The sequence below is a fragment of the Electrophorus electricus genome, chromosome 11 (assembly GCF_013358815.1).
Source record: "Electrophorus electricus isolate fEleEle1 chromosome 11, fEleEle1.pri, whole genome shotgun sequence".
NCBI classification, from domain to species: domain Eukaryota; kingdom Metazoa; phylum Chordata; class Actinopteri; order Gymnotiformes; family Gymnotidae; genus Electrophorus; species Electrophorus electricus.
The window spans coordinates 15654789-15676098 of record NC_049545.1 but is presented as its reverse complement, the minus strand read 5'-3'; the positions used below and the strand labels follow the sequence as shown (position 1 = coordinate 15676098).

Sequence of the window (21310 nt, the reverse complement as noted above, 5' to 3'; positions counted from 1 at the left end):
GCAGTAAAGTTAACAAACTTTGCCCTTTTCCTTTTATTTTAATACTTTGTTATAGAGACAGACCAATTGCTTTATAAGTACAGATATTTCACTGATGCCATCAGGGCCATTAGACATTACTGTTTCTCTACCCTCAGGTTCCCTTGCTGTGACAGGAAGTATTCACATTCAAGAATTGTTTACACAAGTGGATTTGTGAAGACAGGGTCTTAATTTTTTTCTAATTACACCAAGCATGAAAATATTCAAGTTTATTTTGGCTCATACAGTTATAATTCTCTTTTAAGACTGTAACTTGGAGTGAATTGCGAGATTGGTTTAAGTGCTATTCTCAGTAACTGGTGTTGCATTCGTATTTAAATTAAGTAAATGCACGTTTAAAGTTCATAAGTCTTTCGGGGCTTGCGCAGACCTGACCGAGATGGGGCGTCACAAAGAAAGCTGAACGTGGAACATAAGCCCGCGTGCGCTCCGCGCCATCCGCAAATGATTTTTTGCCAAGAAAGGCACGCTAGCCACCTCCACTCAGCGGAAACCTCTATTAATGTGTTAGGTAATGTGTTCTTTTGTTCACTTTGTCTAGGCGAATTTTAAATTATGTTATAAATCGGCTTTAATACATAATTACTGGTAATAGCTTATGAATATGTTTCTTTTTTGTACTGTCGTTAAGCGCTGAAATAACGGGTCTAACATACGTCGCTAAATCTGTCTAGGTAGCTACGTTAACATAGCTATCTACTGTAATTTGTTCCGTTAGCCAGACAACGTGGATGCCATGCTGTGTCGGTGTTACAGTTAGAGCTCACTTTACTGGGCTGTATGTTTCAACTTTTAAGCTTTTAAGTAGTCAGACAAAATACAGCGCGAATGCATGCAAATTTGATAAGTAGCTACTTTCTTAGTAGTGAATATGTTTTAGTACTAAAAATATACGCTTCCTATATTAAACTACGGCCCCACGTGCGTCGAGATGAGTACTTTGAGTCTATTGGAACGTACGATATATTTGGAGCGATAACCAGCCGGGACTCATGTTCGTCGAAGGCCAAGATTATAGTCGCTTTTGTCCCAAAACGTTTTGGAAGTTCCATGCATAAGAGGTCTTATGTTCAAATTATTTATATTGTGGGCTTAGCGCCCTTTTGTTTTAGTTAGGTACATACGGTGGTTATGTTGGCATGCATGTTCTATTTGGTTAACTACGTGCGGATTTAGAACTACTGGCAAGGGTATGATTTTCCATGTTGTCTAGGCCATCGCAAAAGAAACGAAACTTTGAGTTAATTTAATGAAGTTACCTGTCCATAAGAAAAATATGCTTTGGCCAAATGATTACCAGCCCAGCCTTAAGATATCCCCAGACGCTCAGCATTTTTCTTTGCCCTATTTACCAAAACGCATGAACCAAGGTTCCACGAGCACTGAATATCTCGTATAATTGTGTAGGGGGAGCCAGATAGAAGCCAAAATGTGCCCCAAATGCTAGTGATAACAGGGTACCAGCAGCAGGTACTGTTGGTGAACATATGTATAGGTATAAATAAAAAATAACGATTCGAGCCAGGTGGATCACTGTGAACACGTGGAGATTTACTGTAGATGAATTGCGAGATTTATGTGGTCGTCTGCAACAATGCGGTGACTGTGCATAAGGCATCCCCTGTCACATGCCTGGTGAGGGAAGCACTGTTAGATATCAGATGTGACATTGTAGAGCTTCTCTACCAACTCATGAAACCTTTAAAAATGCTGTCCAAAGGTTGTTTTTCAGGGATGCAGTTCTGTACTCATTCACCTTGGCCTACATGGTCACATTTCCAGGTTCCGAACTGGCATTTGTACATGTTTGAAAGTCCCATTACCGCAACAACTGTGGGCACTCTGGAAATTACTTCAGATAAATAAACAGTATTTTGAAAGTCCATGTCAATATTAGGGAATAGCAAGTCCTAACTTTGTTTCGGATGGCCTCTTGCTTTTATTGTTTGAACAAATGTTTTTACAGATCCAGACTAACCAGGACTTCAGATTGCAACAACCACATGTACAGGCAAAGGAGTTTAATAGAATTGTTTTCTAAGACCTCACATCCAATACAGCAGAATAGAGGCAGGCCTGTTTCAAATTAAGGGGAGTTTAGGAAGGATGTGAATGAATGTAAGACTTAGTCATCATAGCAGCGTCTCTGAGGAGATGCATAGTTTCCAAAGCTTTTGTTTGTGAATGAGGTTCACTCAGTAAGGCAAACCCTTTGCGATTATAATTTTTACAAGCAGTTAGATCTCATGGAATAACTTTGGGGTCAGATGCCTGTATGCTGCTTCAGGCATGTTATGTGAGAGAGGGTGCAAGGAATTGAAAGCCTGTTGCATTTAATGTTTGGATAAAAAGTATTGCTATATAGTATTACCATAATCTATTATCCTATAGTATCACTGAAAAGCATGGCTTTCTGCTGTAATGATTGTGGCTGGTTTATACTTGCATGTGGTGTCTAGTTCCTTCCTATTTTCAAATCAGACGATTGACTTTAGTTGTTATCAAAGTAGCCAAAGTGGTGAAGCCCCACCCCTGCCTAATTTACCTTGGCCTACATGGTCACATTTCCAGGTTCCGAACTGGCATTTGTACATGTTTTCTTTGAAAGTCCAATTACCGCAACAACTGTGGGCACTCTGGTAATTACTTTAAGTAAATAACAAAAAGTGTTTTGAAAATGCATGTCAATTTCAGTGGGTGGCAAATCCTAGCTTTGTTTTGGATGGCCTCTTGCTTTTATTGTTTGAACAAGTAGTTTTACAGATCCAGACTAACCAGGACTTCAGATTGCAACAACGACATGTACAGGCAAAGAAGTTTAATAGATTTGTTTTCTAAGACCTCACATCCAATACAGCAGAGTAGAGGCAGGCCTGTTTCAAATTAAGGGGAGTTTAGGAAGGACTTAGTCATCATAGCAGCGTCTCTGAGGAGCTGCATAGTTTCCAAGGCATTTGTTTGTGACTGAGGTTCGCTCAGTAAGGCAAACCCTTTGCGATTATAATTTTTACAAGCAGTTAGATCTCATGGAATAACTTTGGGGTCAGATGCCTGTATGCTGCTTCAGGCATGTTATGTGAGAGAGGGTGCAAGGAATTGAAAGCCTGTTGCATTTAATGTTTGGATAAAAAGTATTGCTATATAGTATTACCATAATCTATTATCCTATAGTATCACTGAAAAGCATGGCTTTCTGCTGTAATGATTGTGGCTGGTTTATACTTGCATGTGGTGTCTAGTTCCTTCCTATTTTCAAATCAGACGATTGACTTTAGTTGTTATCAAAGTAGCCAAAGTGGTGAAGCCCCACCCCTGCCTAATTTACCTTGGCCTACATGGTCACATTTCCAGGTTCCGAACTGGCATTTGTACATGTTTTCTTTGAAAGTCCAATTACCGCAACAACTGTGGGCACTCTGGTAATTACTTTAAGTAAATAACAAAAAGTGTTTTGAAAATGCATGTCAATTTCAGTGGGTGGCAAGTCCTAGCTTTGTTTTGGATGGCCTCTTGCTTTTATTGTTTGAACAAGTAGTTTTACAGATCCAGACTAACCAGGACTTCAGATTGCAACAACGACATGTACAGGCAAAGAAGTTTAATAGATTTGTTTTCTTAGACCTCACATCCAATACAGCAGAGTAGAGGCAGGCCTGTTTCAAATTAAGGGGAGTTTAGGAAGGACGTGAAAGAATGTAAGACTTAGTCATCATAGCAGCGTCTCTGAGGAGCTGCATAGTTTCCAAGGCATTTGTTTGTGACTGAGGTTCACTCAGTAAGGCAAACCCTTTGCGATTATAATGTTTACAAGCAGTTAGATTCCATGGAATAACTTTGGGGTCAGATGCCTGTATGCTGCTTCAGGCATGTTATGTGAGAGTGAGGGTGCAAGGAATTGAAAGCCTGTTGCATTTAATTTTTGGATAAAAAGTATTGCTATATAGTATTACCATAAACTATGGTATGGTATGGTATGGTATGGTATGGCTTTCTGCTGTAATGATTGTGGCTGGTTTATACTTGCGTGTGGTGTCTAGTTCCTTCCTGTTTTGAAATCAGACAATTGACTTTAGTTGTTATCAAATTAGCCAAATTGATGAAGCCCCACCCCTGCTTTAAGTTCATTTAATTTAATTTTCCTCTAACTTAGAATATCCTAAAACAGAGTTTAACAGAACAGGGTATGACTTCTTTACAGCTATCACAACCCCCCTGTAAATGTTCACTTCTAAAAGATTTCTGTAATCTTAGAATTTCATTTTCAGGAGTCCATAGTATAAATATAATGGGGACATGCGTACATATAAGTAGAAGTTGATTATGTTTAAGGGATTCAGAATCTTGTTTGTGAAAAGCTGTTTCTGTGCATAGTTCTTTCAGGCCTTCTAATGGAAAATGGCATTCTGTGTAGGGTGTGGCATGTGTCTTAGTCATATGTAACTTGCATTTTTTTGCAACATTACATTAACTGAAATTCTTGTTCTAATTTTTGTCATTTATTGCTGTGAAAAATTATTTTGTTCTTGGCTGACTATCAGAACGTCTAGTCTTGAATTTCTTGATTTGTACAATATGCTATTTTTATGTTAATAATTTTGCTTACTGTTGAACAACAGCTCTTCCTAAAAATGGTTTAAATCCGTTTTATTTTAAGGATGTTCATAATAAGTGTGCGTGTGTGTGTGTGTCCTGCTGCTAAGTTGAATTGATTTTATTCAGAACTCTTGGTAACTATAAAATGCCCCTTCTACTCATGTAATATGAATTTATTTACTGGTCATGTCTGCACCCATAAACTTTTATATATGTGCAGGGTACTGACTAATGATGGCCTGTGTTGAGTGCTTTTGCCTCTGCAGTTGTCCAGCAGGGTTCTATGGGTAAAGGTCAGGGATAAATAGTTGTATTTTATCGTATTTTTACACTATTGGTACCGGCCCCAGTGTACTGTACATACTACTGATAAAAGTCCACTTAGTCATGTCACAGGTTGCTTTTGTGATGTATAGAATGACACTTGAGTCCGAAACTCAGATTTACTAAATAGCCAAAAAGTCTGGGAAAAGGGGAATTATTCCACCATAGTGTTTGCTCAACTGAATGGGGCAGCTGTCAGCATCACGGGTATTGTGCATTTCAGTTTTTGGGAAATTTCAGGCCAATTAATTACAAACATTTAAACACAATGCAGGTCTCCCATAAACTGTTATTTCTGAAGAATTCCCAATTATGACTTTTTTTTTTTTTTTTTAAGTGTTGTACAAGAGATTTTATCCATGCATGGGTGACTAAGTGTATTAAGTGCTTTAATGGAGACCTTTGAGATTTCTGGCAACAGTTTGAGGTCTTGGATTGTGTATGGTTGTGCTGTCTTTGATCAAGGCCCAGTTCTTTGCTTGTATGAACTTTGAATTCTGCATCTGCCCTTTTTACTAGGTCACGTTTACCAGGTGTCTTCCAGTGGGTTCTCTTAGGGCAGCTGCACAAGCTCATCAAACTTGTTGACATTTGTTGGGTATTAAGTCATTTGTTTTATGCGTTTGAAATATGCACCTTGAGCATTTTACATAGGCATATGTTTCAGACATACATAAAACGTACAAATGATGGAAAACATGCCAACAGAGCTCTCAGTGAAGGAACTGGAATACAGGCACAAGGCAAGGTACTTCAGTTATAAAGCTTAGTGATGCTTCTCCAAAAATACCAGAACTGAATGTTTTCACACCTCTCATAGATGTCATATATGGTATTTCTGAAGACCCATCTATTTGCAGAATATTTAAAGGACAATTCACACTGCTCCCAGTGTACTAAAGTACTAAATTAGTACTTATCGTAGGGTATTGTTTATGTTGTTTAACAAACTCTAGCACTTATTATTTATAGCACTTATCATTGTTTAAGATAGACCTTATGTATTTTGTACTTCTAGGTATCAGCATTCATCCCTGTATTCGACAGTATTCTAGTTCATTGGTATGTCTGATTCTAACCTACTGTACTAGGATATATTCTATGAGTAAACGACAAAGCACTTTGTAAGTCGCTCTGGATAAGAGCGTCTGCTAAATGCCATAAATGTAAATATTTCTGAGAGTGAATACTTGTGATTCAATGTTGTATGAATCTGCTCAGTCTGAATATCAGTAATATCATGCGCCTCACACTTCCATAGTAAAGGATGTTTTAGGTAAAATAAATAAATAAACAGACTGATGTATCAGGCTGCAGTGGTACTCAGTGGAATTCACTACATTGAAGGGTGTTTTGTTGTATGCTGCTACAGTGGTAAGTATTGTGATGCTGATAAATACATGACACATTGTACAGCTCTATCTGGCCAAATTGACTCCAACCACAACCCCTATTGGCCTGGGCTAGGCTTCCTGAGGCTGGGTTGACATTTAAACTGCGGCTCCTCTCACCTCTCCTCGTGTCTCATGGAATATATAAGTTGAGTTTTGTCAAGCAGCTGTTGCCATAGTTGCAACTTGTTGGCACAGAAGGAACACATGTTGTAAGATTTCTTATTTTTGATTTAACTTCTTAAATTTGCATAAATATTCCTATACGCTTTCACTAATTGTTGATGGAATTTTGAGTATTCTGTTCTTGATGTAATAATCTACTGACCTATAATTGTACTTTTAGATTTCATACACAGGGCACTGGCTGAACCTGTGGATGATTAACTAATTCTTTGCTAATTGACCTAATTGCTACTGTTCATGAATGATCATCTACTAGATTGTATGGTGCTATCTATGAAGTCCCCATAGTTTCTTTATGGTAATTTTACTGTGATGCCTATTAAATAGTGATTTTCATAGCTGTAGCTTTTGTATGTTTAGAATGGCTTATCTTACATTAATCTTGGTGTTCGTTCACCAACCATTTTGCAGAAACATTATAAAATGTGCACATGATTAATTTGAAACTTGCTGTAATTCCAGATTTGTCAAGATACCAGCTTTTGATTCCTCCAATTTCAAGGAATTATGACTGCCATTAATTCTCCTCGAGACAGGTGGGTGATGTCTTCATCATCAACCACGTGCAAACTTATAATGTCCAGTTGTGTAATGTTTTGTGTTTTGGCAGGTACAAGGCTGTATGGATCATATTTTTCATATTGGGGCTTGGAACTCTCCTGCCATGGAACTTCTTCATGACTGCTACCATGGTAACGTTGTACTCATTATGGCTAATATGTAATAGAAGTTAGGCATTCCATTGTGCTACAAAAATGTATAAAGAAATAAGTTTTATTTGTTTTTTTAGTAAACATATTTTACAAATTACTCAAGTGTCTTCGTGTAATTTCCTTCTTTTAAAAATAGGAATTGTAGCTATGACCATGATACTGAGGGTTGAGCAACATGTAATGCTGGGATCAGACTACATATTTTTGTCTTTCACGACAGTCATTATGTTAGCTGATTTAGTCAGTCATGGTGCCATAAATTCTTGCTGTGTCTTCATTGTGAGATTAGCAACACTACATATGATCCCCACCAGTCATTCGTGCCTTTTTGCGAGTTCACAGGAGAAGAGGGTCAAGAAATTGTTAGCCATGGATATTAAGGAACTAGGCAGAACCTTTCATCGGAGTGCCATGGGGTATCCCAAACACCACATCAGCGTTCTTTGTTTGTCTGCAATGCCTGTTCCTCATACTTGAGACTCACATTTGGGCCAGATACTGGAAGTTTCAGTTATGATAAATTCAGCACAATTTTTACAATTTTATGTTCCCAGCATAAGATGCCTTAGTGGTGCATGACTGTTTAGTACTATGCAATATACTGTGTATACAAGCATGCACACAATGATTAATTGTTCTTTTAATTTAATTAATTGATTAAAGGATTAAAGGTTGAATGAATAATTGGTGCCACACAATGATTAATGTATAGTTTTTGTTGAATTTGTTAATGGATAATGAACATTATGATGCTCATGCAAGCACTTGAAGAATCAAGTGTTAGAGAGATTTGAAATTGGTTTCCGTACAGAAGAGTGAAACAAACAGCTGGTGGCAGGATTAAAATTTACAATTTCTTGACTCTCTGCTCTCAGAATAGTCATAAACACACTGTTTCCGCTCTAAAAAAATTGAGAAAACAAATTATGAAATGATGTATAGTTTTCTTGAACATCTTTTTTCCTCCTTTTTTTTCTGGCTAATCTCTGCAATACTATATGATTTGAACAAAATTGAACAAACTTCAATTAAAACCTTTATATCAGGATTTATGGGAGATTCTTTTTTTTAGAACCAGAGCATGAATTCATTACATTTTTATTAATGCAAACATGAATATTGTCAACTGCTTTGAAACCAAATTTTTGCAGTTTCAAGCAGCACTATGACTGATGTGCCATTTCTCCACAGTACTTCACCAGCCGGTTGAAGAGCACACCCACAAACGGAGCTGTGGTCAACCAGACAGCCAATAGCACGTTGGCAGCTGTTGACGTACGTAATGTCCTGGAGTCCAAGTTCAACAATGTGATGACCCTATGTGCTATGGTGCCACTGCTCATCTTCACTTGCCTCAATTCCTTCATCCATCAGAGGTGAGACCAGCTCCATTCACCTCTGCACAAAACCTGCCAGCACCTGACTGTGACTTACCGTGATCATGACATGATCTTGATCATGTCTTCAAGTCTTGAACTCTTCTGGCTAATCATCATTCAGTCTAATTCTGGCCCAATAAACCTCACATTCAAACGTGATCATAGCTCATCCTTCATCACAGTCCCTTATTTCCCTTATTTTTAATCCCTTCATAAACTTCAACATCCTGGAGGGCTTTTTTTTTCTTTTCTTTTTTTTTTTTTTTTTTTAAGGGGTGGGCTTGACAGCTATCGCATATTTATTCATTTACTCCTCAGACAAACATTATTTTAGGAATGCTGATTTTGTGCCCTTGCACTCTTTATCTCTTTCAGAATTCCACAGAAATTGAGAATCTCTGGCAGTCTCTCAGTTATCCTGTTGGTGTTTCTGATCACTGCGGTGTTGGTGAAGGTGGACATGACCCCTCTGTCCTTTTTCGTGGTCACTATGATCAAAATTGTCTGCATTAACTGTGAGTACCTCTGCTGGTTGTCTTGTGTCCATTGGTTCTGTATTCCTTCTTTGTGGAAACGGAGGATGGGCCAACATCTTAGAGATGGCTTTTTTTGATGCCATTATAGTGGTTTTGAAAGTGTAGGTGAGGAAGAGACAACATCAAAAAGAATGCTTGCTGGGAAGTAATCTTTGAAATTCTCTTAGGTGTTATATGTTGCAATATATGTTGAAATTCTCTTAGGTGCTATATGTCCAGCTCTATCATTTTGACGAGGGTGTGTCTTTTCTCATCACTCTCTCATCCTGTCCTATCTGCAGCATTTGGTGCAATTCTACAGGGGAGTCTGTTTGGTCTGGCTGGTATGCTGCCAGCCTCCTATACCACTCCAATCATGAGTGGCCAAGGGCTCGCTGGAACCTTTGCAGCATTTTCCATGATCTGTGCGCTTGCCAGTATGTATATCTTCAATTCAGTCATATAATGCCCCACACAGATTGAATGCTAGGCACTATTCGATAAGCTTTTTGAGTTTAGTCACTTATTTAAGACTTATTTGTTTTGAGGAACGTCTAGGTCATGATCCATGGGCTTTTTTTTCCCTCCCAGCTGGCTCAGAGCTGCAGGACAGTGCCTTTGGGTATTTCATCACTGCATGCGTTGTAATACTTCTGGCCATCGTGTCCTATATTGCCCTACCAAAAATGGTATGACCCAAATTCATTACAAACTTTCTGAAATAGATTGTGTTTGCAGATTAATGGTTTGTCATACGAAATTTGACATTATCCTGTGTATAATTGCAAAGCTGAGCCCAATTGTAAAGTTACATTGGGTTAAGGTCAGAATACTCAAGAAAACTAGTTAGCTAATCAATGAATGCACGTTTGTTGTATGCCCACCACTGTTTTTTTTGTTTGTTTGTTTTTCTCTCCTCTGGCCAACAGGAATTTTTCCAGTATTACTCAGACACCAGTAGCTCCAAACCTGGCACTGATGAGGAAAAAAATATGGATCTGTTGTCCAAAGGTAGAACAATCTGTCAATCCAAAGGTGCTCTGTTGAAATGTGTCTGTTTAATTCCAGTAAACACAAGAATTGACAAATGCTTCCTGACTCGTACCTAGAGTACCCAATGAATGCATTTACAGTTTGCATTAAGCCCCAACCCATCTGGAAATGATGCTCAGTGTGAGTTTAGTTCTGCTCTGCACTGCATTAAAAGACTCCTAGTTAGTTTCTGCACTGGCCTCACTTTAATTTATGGCATATGATTTCAGATTGTCTTATTCTGTTCCTTTATTGTTTTTGTCATGGATGGTTGATGTTTCTTCCACAGAAAGCCCTGGGGAGGCAACCGCTGTAGTCAGTCTCACTGGTGAAGAAACAACACACAATATCTCTGTATTTGCCATCTTTAAAAAGGTACCTTTTTTATTTTAAAAAAAACCAAAAAAAACTTTTGTCAACTTGCCAGGTTTTGCTGTTTTTCAGTCTCCAAGCATGGGCTTGGCCTGTACCATTTTAAATAAACTAGTGAATTATTGGCCCTTTTATTATAGGCATAATATCAAAGGTATTCACTGTTCTTTATTCCGCCCCTTATAGATCAGGGTGATGGCACTTTCAGTGTGTTTTATTTTCATGATCACTATTGGAATGTTTCCTGCTGTGACTGTAGACGTCAAATCATCTGTGGCAAATGGGAGCATTTGGGGTAAGAGTTTACATACATAAACTTATAATTACATACATTTTCATCATTGTGCATTTGTTCACTGGCTTCTTTTTTATTGGTGGCCAGAAATTTATTTCATTCCCGTGGCTTGCTTCTTGCTCTTCAATGTGATGGACTGGGCTGGACGAAGCTTAACTGCAGTGTGTATGTGGGTAAGTGAAGGTTGTGTGGATGTGAGCTTGTATCCCAGATTTTGCCTTGTCTGACATAGAAAGGCCCAAAATGGCCTTTTATGGCCCTGTGTGCATATATTTTCCCAGTGTACAGATTCTTTGCTTCGGGCAAAATTAAACCTAACTTGTGATCTAACAGACTGATGAACTCTCCCTGTGATTTCCCATGAAATGTATAATGTAGTGTTCTTTACTTATAGCACCAAATGTTAGAAACCATAGTGCAATGATTCCAGTTTTGTGAAAAGCAAAATGGAAAATGGTCCCTTCTATGATTTCAAAACAAACCTGTTAGCAATTTGTGTTCTGGCTGTTGCGTAACACATACTATTGTGAAAGCAGTGGTGAAGCAGTTGTAGAGGCCCCGTTTTGAGGCATTTTTACATATTCCCTAGAAAGTTTGTGAACTTGGTGGTATATGCAAGTTCTCCTTTGTCCCTACTCCTCTGACCTCATTTCTCCATCTCCTCATTCTATAGCGATGCTAGAACTAGACAATACCATCTGTTAGTTGTATTATGAGGTTGAGTAAAGTGAGCAATTTTTTTTTATTACAAGTCCCCATCCAAGACTGTTCAAAGCGGATGTTTTTTGTCCTGACAGTGTCTCTTTTGTTATGTGTAAGGGAGCATATTTTCTTTGTTTACAATTTTGCTATTGTTTAGACATTTTACTTTTGACATTTTGGACATTACCCTTCCTTAAGAGGTGGAACTGAGACGTACATTAGTAGTATAACATAAGTAGCTTGTGTTGTGTTCTGATTTCACCCCCCTGATGCTGAGTTTTTCCTGGCAACAGCTTGAGCTAGTCCCCTTGAGATCAAATTTCTATGTGCTTACCATTCCCACTATTTCTCTGACCATACCCTTTCCTCTTAAATTAGTAATTCCTCAGTTATTTTACAAGAAATCAACAATTCTGAAGTCATTTACCAGAACTAAAATAAATAATTTGCTGTGTCAATTTGCCCACCATGTAATATTCCTACTTTACACATATACTTGACTATCTAGGTCTTTATGGAGTAGTAATGTCTCAAATTGGATACTAATGTTTGGTGCTAAATGTAGATGACATTCCTTCAGTGTATCTCACATTATTCAACTGTGCTAAAATGACCTCAGTATGAACAAAACTAACAGTTTTAAAATGATGCCTTTTGGCTTTTAGTTGGTATATGTGGTCCACTGAATTAAATTCAAATTCTTCTTAAAAATGAGCATGTGAAAATGACATGTTCTTTACCAAATTTCTGCTTTAACATACATTGAACTTGAAATTGAAGACATAGCTTTGGTTATCTCAAACAAAACTTTGAATTGTGGTGGCCTTGCAGGATTATTTCACCTCCACGACATAGAGCAGACTCCCAGTCCAAAAACTGTCTGCCATTTCATTCTTTTTTTTCGGCATTTCTAATGCATCAAGGTATTAACAATAGGCTAAATCTTGTTGCATTTTCAAGTGTGAACACACTTAATTACACTAATAGTGATCTATCAATCTATCAAGGAAATAAGTGATGTGATATACGTTGCTTAAGAGCAACTCCTATCTTCAGCAGAAAACAGCTGTGTTAGAAGTCCTCAACATCTGATGTGAACCAGATTTGGGTGGAAAATCAGATTTTTCAAGCAGAAAAAAAAAATGTAGTTACAGGGCATTTGCTGTTTAAGGTGACTCATGTGCCCCTACTTTGCTCAAGATCTTTGGCCCAAAATGTCTAAAAGGTTTTGTATTGACTGACAGTAAAAGCTTTAACCTCTGGATTTTAGACTATTTATACTCAGGTTCTAAGGGAAATTCTCTGTTCAAATAAAATATACAGTAGAGAGACTTTGTTAGGCCCCATATTTATGTATGCATGCACGCACGTGCATGTGCATAGTCCAACTCTTGTTCTCCTGGTCTCCCCTCAGCCTGGCAAAGACAGCATCTGGCTGCCAGGCCTGGTCATAGCACGTGTGGTGTTCATCCCCCTCTTCATTTTGTGTAACGTGCAACCTAGGAACAACCTGCCTGTGCTCTTCGACCATGATGCCTGGTACATCATCTTCATGATCGTCTTCTCCTTTAGCAATGGCTACCTGGCCAGCCTCTGCATGTGCTTTGGACCCAAGTGAGTATGCACCGGTTACAGCATCTTTGAATGAAATATAGCCTTGGCTGCCCCGTTGTTGGTTTCTTACCAGGTTGGCATTACAAGGATTAGCCTTGGTCACTAAGGTTCAAAACACCACTCAAAACAACAATTGATGTTACTGGTGTTGTTGTAACTGCTCTTGGCCTTGCTACTGACATGGTCCAGCCTGAAATCATTATGCTCTCCAGGACACAGTTTTCTGGTCAGTGTTAAACTAGCAAGCAATATTGTTTATACTATTAATTTCCTCCTCCAAAGTAACCTCCAGGAGTAACATGTACTTACACTTAAATTTTAAGGCCTTATTTTATATATAGCAACTGCCAAGTAAGTTATTTGTGTTTTCAAGTTTTCAAAGTTCAAGTTCAAAAGGGCTTTGTTGTCATTTCAGCTATATACAAGTAAACAGCAAAACGAAACAATGTTCCTTCAGGATCATGGTGCAACACTAAACAAGTGCGACAGACAATACACTGCACGAGTGCAAACAATACAATACAGTGCAATAATATACAATAAATACAGGACAGGACCAATACACAATGAACAGACAGTGCATTTATTTTGACCAGTACTGGGAATATTTTAAACAGAATGATATCATATCACAGAATATCACATATCAAACATATCACAGAATGATATGTAAGCAACGTAATTAACCATGTAGTTGTTTTTACACCCATTTGGGTAGTCTGATAATGGTTGCTATAACGCAAGCTAAAGCCAACTTAAGCTAAATATACCTAGTTTTACCCATTTCCATCACCCCTTAGATGCCAGCAAGGAAATAATATATTGCTCCAACTTGATAATGTGCGCTTTCCATATTGTAAATGCTATGTAAGTAGCACCACTGTGGCGACACAGGATTAAAACCCCAAAAGTTATAGCAGTCTGAACACAAATGTTCCAGTTAAAATGACATTTAATATGTCTTGAGAAAAAATGCTGATATGCTTGTTTCTGAAACACTGCATTGAGAATACATTTAGGACAGAATGTGAATTATTTATTTATTTTTATTACTTTATTTTGTCGATTTGCATTGGCCCATAGATGTCAGTTCAGACTAACTAGCTAATGACTCGGCGCAATCTGCTTATGATGAATGATTTAGCAAGTTTACATATCTGTCCACACTTTAACTAGAAACAAGTGCGTATATAGTCGTAGATACCTGACTCATATCTTGTAATTGTTTAAATTACTGGTACACTTGTTGGCTTTAGCAACACAGAAGATATCACTCACAGTTAGCTAGCTATTATAGCTGCTAGATAATGTTAATATAGCTAGCAAACTAGCTTGGCTAAAAACATAAAGTGGAATTATACTGAAGGATATTTCCAACAAGAACACCCAGAACAGGATTATTCCATCTCTTTCAGAATAGAATAGAGAATAGAATATCTGTCATTACCCACGTACAACGAACAAGATGCTATGTAAAAATAATAATAATAATAATAATTAAAAAAACAAGTTTATCAAATGTATATAAAATATAGATATAAATATATACTAGCTAATCTGCAGTAGAAGCAAAACATCAGCAATCTGTAGTGCATCAGTGCATCAAGACCTCAAGGACACAATGCAGAGTGCAGACAATTAAATAAAGGAAATGTATAACAAAACAGTGGACAAGAATACCAATATGTGTACAGTGAAGGTGGAAGGAAGTGTGGGAAGTTAAAAATAAGAATAAATCATCATGAACATTTATGAAGTTTTTTGTTTTACTTTCAGAGAGTCTTAAGAGAGAAGGGTCTAGAGGAAGAGAGCGTCATAGCTGTGGTGCATAATTACTTAAAGCCACGTCTGCCAACAAGAAATGGAAGTAAGGAGTGTAGCTGAGGAGCAGTGTAGATTTCTCTGTGAAGAGTAATCTTGAAGACCAGTGAGGTATAAAGGAGTTAAATCATGAAGTGCTTTAAATGTTAAGACTAATCTTGAAATCTGTTCTTTGTTTTATGGGAAGCCAGTGAAGATTGTGCAGAACAGGGGAATTGCATTGGTGACAATGTGTGCATGTAATAATATGAGCTGCAGTATTCTGAACCAAATGAATTTTCTTCAGAATCTTTGCAGGTAGTCCAGTAAATAGAGCATTACAATAATCAAGGCTCGATGTTACAAATATATGTACCAGTGTTTCTGTACTAGTTTTTGAAAGGAATGGGTGTCCAAATATTTCTGAGATGAAAATAACCAGTAAGTCCGAGTGATTTTAATGTGGTGTTCCATTGGTGTAGTACTATCCAAGATGACCCCAAGGCTCTTAACTTGCATTGTGAGAAAGTAATGTCATGAAGTGACATGAAAAGTGGACAATTTTGGCATATTGGACTTGGAGCCAATCAACAGGACATCAGGAAGTTTGACAAATTACTCCAAAAGCTGAGCTAAGATCAAGTAGGACAAGAATGGAAAATAAGCCTGAATCAGCTGCTTACAGAATGTCATTTATGAAAACTATTAGGTGGCTTTAGAGGTTTAACTTGCAAATAAACCCCTTTGATTGGAGGTGAATGAAGTTATATGGTGCCTTTCTCAGAACCCAAGGACACTTTACAATCACAAAAACTCACAAAGTTTACATCCAGTCAACACACCAGTGAGGTGGTAGAATTAGTGCTAGAAGTATAGTAGGTAGAGCATGCATTAGACAAGGCAATTGTGGTAAGATTGAAGATGATCTGTTATGCCCATAAATTACTTGTAAGGCCATTTCTTGTAGACTGACATTCCAATCTACATCCTCCAGCCTTCATTCGAGATCTGAGGTGAAACGGGGTGCTATTAGTCAAAGAAATTATTCTTGTTTTAATTGTGGCTAAGCGATCTAATGAGGCAGTTAGGTGAAAATAAAGAATTAGGAGGAGAGAATGACAAAAGTATTGGGATTCTGAAGTGAATTGTCTCAATTGATACATTTTTTGCAGAGAGTGAGTAATGAGAATAACAAAAACAATGGATATGTGATATGAAATGGCAAACGTAACAGTAGTGGGACTTGCTTCAAAGGTACAAACTAGATCAAGTATTTGGCTTTTTAACAGTATAGAGTAAGTCAGCTAAAGAACTACTGATTATCCACGTGTATGTTAAACTCACTTGCAAATAACACATGAGGAGAGAGAAAACGGTTGTGGAGACAAATCAGATAAATTAAACATGGCTTAGAAGGGCAGTAAATCCCATGATGTATGTGGCTGGAGTATAATAATTATAACCTGAAAGAATTAACTGGTGTAACTGTTTAAAATCATTTGGAGTTTGCCATGTTTCAACTAAGAAAAGAATATCAACATTATGTTGTGAGAGAAAATAACTAAGCCAAAGACCTTTTCTACTTAGTGACTTTGCATTGAAAACTGAGAGCACAGTGGGGAAGAAGTCCATAACAGGGGGCAAAATCAGCCATGTCCCCAACGTAAATTACACCTTTGGTAACTAGTCACCGATGCCTGCCTGCTTCTTTATTTATTTAATTAAAAATAATTTTTATCTATGTAGTTACACATTTAAGCAACAATAATTAGATTACCAAAATTTGTTCTTTTTCATTGTTCCCCCTTGTATATTAGCATACAAACAACAGAAATGGAATAAGAACCAAGAAATGCATTCTAGATGATGAAAGGGATATAATGAAGTCGTACTCTAATACAAGGCTAGTGTACATAATATAACACACAAATGTAAAAATAAACTTTTAAAATCAAATATTTAGTAAATCTTAATTTTAGCAGTGTCTGATTCAAACAATATGGTACTTCATGATTTTTGGTTTCCTAAGCTAAACTCTAGCTAACACAAACTAATGAATGTGCTTTCTGTGTGTTTGCGGAGGACTTTTTTTCCTGGTCATTTCTGCTATGACTTCCTGTTTGGTAATATTGTGGTATTTTGTCTGTGTCCCACAGGAAAGTGGCCCAGCATGAAGCGGAGACAGCTGGGACTATCATGGTCTTTTTCCTTTCCCTGGGCCTTGCACTGGGAGCCGCGGTGTCCTTTGCTTTCCGGGTCATGATCTAGAATCTTTGTTCTGCAGCTACTCAGCATAGTGCCCCCTGGGGGAAGGAGGAAAAAGTGGCCAGATTTCTGAACTGTGCCATTTGGAACCAGAACTGGCTTCATAATTGCCCATGGTTTCCAAGCCTGAGAACATCTGCTTTGTATAAACAGAGACCATTGCTTATTTGGAAGGGCTACTGGGGGGTCGTATACACCATTGTTTACACAAAACAGCTCCTTAGGAAACAGACATTGTGGGGGTTCATTGTGGAAAGGAACACCCTTTCTAAGCAAAGCTCTCCATTCAGGAACCATTGTATAAGCCAAACTTAAACTTTAAAAAATTTTTTTTTTTTAACATTTTCACACTCTAAGTGTGAATCAAATATTTTTTATGTTAGCTCAGTAATAGGACTACCTGAATCATTAGCTCATTTGAGATTAAATCTTTTGAATGCATAGCCTTTAAATTTACTCTTATTTTGTTTTTTTAAGTAGTACTCTAAAATTCTAATATATATAAAAGGTATATGATGACTGAGGTGCTGTTTTCTGGTTTAATCTCTTTTAATCGCATATTGTTAGTTTTGTTTGATTATTTTAGTTTTTAGCCTTTTAAGTGTGTTGGTTTATTGGTTGTGGAATTTGTTCAGTTTTCATTGGTTGTTGAAGTGACTAACTAACTTCATCTTCATAGATAATGCTCCTGATTAATTATAACTGCTTTTTTTATTAAAAATTAACCTTTTTGTATTTCATTGTGCCAGTGTCATTAAGTACTTCCATTTTAACACCTCCATAGACAAAAAACACAAACAGCACTTGTACATTGTACATGACATATCGACCACATATGCATGTGGTAGTACGATACTTGGCCAGGGTTTTCCAAAAAGCAAAGTGACCTCTGTTGAAACGTGGTGTTTTAGTACCTATTTGCTGCTTGCTGTAGTTTTGCTGTCCACATTTGATTGTTCTTGCTATAAATAAGCAGCACAATATGTAGGCTTCAGCTGGATAACGCATGTTAACACATGATGACTTGTGATCATCAGCTGTGCAATCAAAATTCTTTTGAAACATCCTGAAAACCTTGGGTACTTCTTTGCAGTTTTCATAGTCTTTACAGCTTCAACATGGTTGACTGCAGTAAAGTGCTGTTTATATATTTATATATTTGTGTTTGTATGTGTATAAACTTACATTGGTATATATTAAGTTACTGGATACACACAAATATAATCAGCTGTACAAGCAAAGTGATTTTTAATTAGTGGGAGGAGGAGATATATATATTTATTTATTCCTAAAGGAATATTAATGTAACACCATTCTACTAGCTTGTTATCAAAATCACAGACAATTCAACAAAAATCTTTTTTTTCCAAATGAAAGTTTTTAGAAGGTAGTTTGAAGTGTAGAGGTCATTGTTTTGAATGATTTCAGCATATCCGCACCCACAAAACACCAGTTTCTCACACTGCTCTGGTTTGGACTTGGTCCACTCTTCTTCTAGTCTGTTCTACAGTTTGCTAACTGTAGTAGGTTTCTTCACCATAAGAGACCCAACCTCTAAGTGTTATCCCTATGATGTTCATCGCAGGGTTTCAGTTACCTTGGAGCAGCTTGCCATGTTATAAAATTAGATAAGGTCTGTCAGATAATTAAGGACAGTAGCACTGAGTGTCAGATTAGCACAAATAACTGAAGTATCCCAATTGTAATTTAAATATTTTTAAATTATGAAATGCACTTTTCCTACATCCCTTCTATTCATGTTAGGATTTAAATTGGCATTATCAGTGACTCTGAAATTTTGAAAAATATATCATGTCAAATTCTAAGACTTTTCTCTAACTTGCACTAACTAAAAATCTGAATTTCCATGACCTATTTTGAGTGGAAAAACAGACCATCTTTGTTATAAGGATGCAGAAAAATCAAGTAACAATAATAACCGCTTGCAATATGGGAAATGTGAAAATATAACACTGATAAATTACATCTAAAATGTAAAGATGCTACAAGTCATATTCTTTGACTTGACCCTAAAAAAGGATCAAATCCCCTGACTTTCCATGTCTGGATATTTTATAATATTCCAGAAATTCCATGACCAATAGGAACCCTGACACAGTCAAGTCCATTCTGAAAGACTGAATGTTATCAACCATTTATTCTATGTGCTGCAAATAGTACAACCTGAAAGTAAACAAAAACATAACTAATTAACATCATCATACAAGTTGTCCTTTTTATATCTTTATTAGCAACAGTAGGCCTACTTAGTGCTAAACTAGGTCAAAATCTGCCCAAAAGTAGTTAATATCCACAGTATCCATAGTACTCATTCTCCTGATGAGACATTGGATGGCGTCCTAGGGGATCTCCTCCCAGACCTGGAGCAGGGCAGCAGTGAGCTGCTGGACAGTCTGTGGCACATTTTGGCAGTGTTGGATGCAGTAATAGATAACATCCCAGAGATTATCAGTTGGTCTGGGGAATGTGAAAGACAGTCAATGGCATCAATTCCTTCATCATCCATAGACTGCCTACACATTCTAGCCACTTGTCACTTCACCTCTCTTTTGTCTCTCAAGTTGGTTGACTGAGAGTGGTAGACTGCTGATATTCCAGGGTGCCCTCATGCCTGTGGTTCCTTCTGGCTCTTTGTAGCTATGCTGCCTTAGCTAGAGCTGAAGTCCATCTTTACACAATATAGTTCCCTATTTTACACTCTATTCTATTCTCCCTTCCTGCCGAGGTACACCTACATCTAATGTCATGATGTTACTGAGCTTCAACCCATCTCTGCTGTCGTGGCTACACTCACCACCCACTGCTGTGGCTGACCACACCTCCACCCCAGCCGCCTACTTCTCTGTTGCCCTTGATGGACGTTTTCATGTGGGATGAGTTTCAGACACTCGCACACCATCGAGACCAGACTAGGACTTCTAGAAACTGGAGTATGATTTTATTATTATTTATATATTATTATAATTTTTCTCTTTCACTACTTATGTTGCTTATTGTATATATCGTTAATATTATGGTGTACATTGTCAGCCAGAGGACGATGCCCCCCCCTTGAGTCTTGGTTCCTCTCAAGGTTTCTTCCTCATACTCTAGCGAGTTTTTCCTTGCCACTGTCGCACTTGGCTTGCTCACTTGCTTACTTTTACAACAGTTCCTGTCATAGAGCAGCATTACAAATGGACTTACTAGCTTACTAGCTACTTATTAGCTTGGACTCAGACATTTGTAACGCTGCTTTATGACAAGAACTGTTGTAAAAGGTGCTATATAAATAAATTTGACTTTGACAAGGCTGGGCATTGTCCTGCAACAGGAGGAACCCAGGTACCACTGCACCAGCGTGAGGTCTGACAATGGTTCTGAGGATTTCATCCTGAAACCTAACAGCAGTCAGGGTACCGATGGGTGTCAGGTTCATGTCGGAGAGTGCGACCCTCCAAAGATGTGCCTCTCCAGACTATCAGTGACCCACCGCCCACAGTGTCTCCAGACTCTTCCACATCTGTCACATGTGAACAGAATGGGGTACCAATTGTGTACCTGCCAATTGTGCTGTTCTCTCGCAAATGCCAGTCAAGATCCATGGTGCTGGGCTGTGAGCACAGGTTTCACTTGAGGATTTCAGACCCTCATGTAGTCTGTTACTGACATTTTGTAGGCCTCTCTCAGTGCTCTTCATGTTCCTCCTTGTACACAGAAGATGCTGGTCCTGCTGCTGGGTTGATGCCATTCTATGGCCCTGTTGAGTTCTCCTGATGTAATGGACTTTGTCCTGGTATCTCCATGTTCTAGAGACTGCGTTAGGAGACAAAGCAAACCTTCTTGCAACGTCATGTATGGTTGCGCCATCCTGGAGGAGCTGAAGTACCTGTGTAACCTGAATGGGCTGCAGGTACCACCTCATGCTACCAGTAGTGTCAATACACTAGAAAAACATAAAACCAAAGTACTGTAGAGAAGAATTGGTGTTATACTGTGATGATTAGGTGCTCCCTTTATTGTTTTAAGCAGTGTAGTTTTACGACAAGATCTAGCTATTCTTACTAGCTAGCAAACTAGATAAATA

General features: G+C 37.9%; 1 protein-coding gene across 1 annotated transcript; it reads left to right on the top strand.

Moving 5' to 3' along the window:
- The first annotated feature begins 488 nt into the window (after positions 1-488).
- On the top strand, positions 489-17958 carry slc29a1a (solute carrier family 29 member 1a). Its single transcript, XM_027026719.2, has 13 exons — positions 489-553; positions 6999-7072; positions 7147-7228; positions 8441-8625; positions 9004-9143; positions 9446-9580; positions 9735-9832; positions 10073-10154; positions 10465-10550; positions 10734-10842; positions 10930-11015; positions 12959-13158; positions 17115-17958. Exons 2-13 carry the CDS (start codon positions 7044-7046, stop codon positions 17224-17226), a joined length of 1344 nt encoding a protein of 447 aa, XP_026882520.2. The 5' UTR covers positions 489-553; positions 6999-7043; the 3' UTR covers positions 17227-17958.
- Positions 17959-21310: the final 3352 nt, after the last annotated feature.

Bases quoted from the DNA above. Each gene is read 5' to 3' on its own strand.
- slc29a1a (XM_027026719.2), top strand. From the start codon at position 7,044: ATGACTGCCATTAATTCTCCTCGAGACAG. The intron at 7,073-7,146 runs GTGGGTGATGTC...GTGTTTTGGCAG, and splicing joins ATTAATTCTCCTCGAGACAG to GTACAAGGCTGTATGGATCA. The intron at 9,581-9,734 runs GTATGTATATCT...TTTCCCTCCCAG, and splicing joins CATGATCTGTGCGCTTGCCA to CTGGCTCAGAGCTGCAGGAC.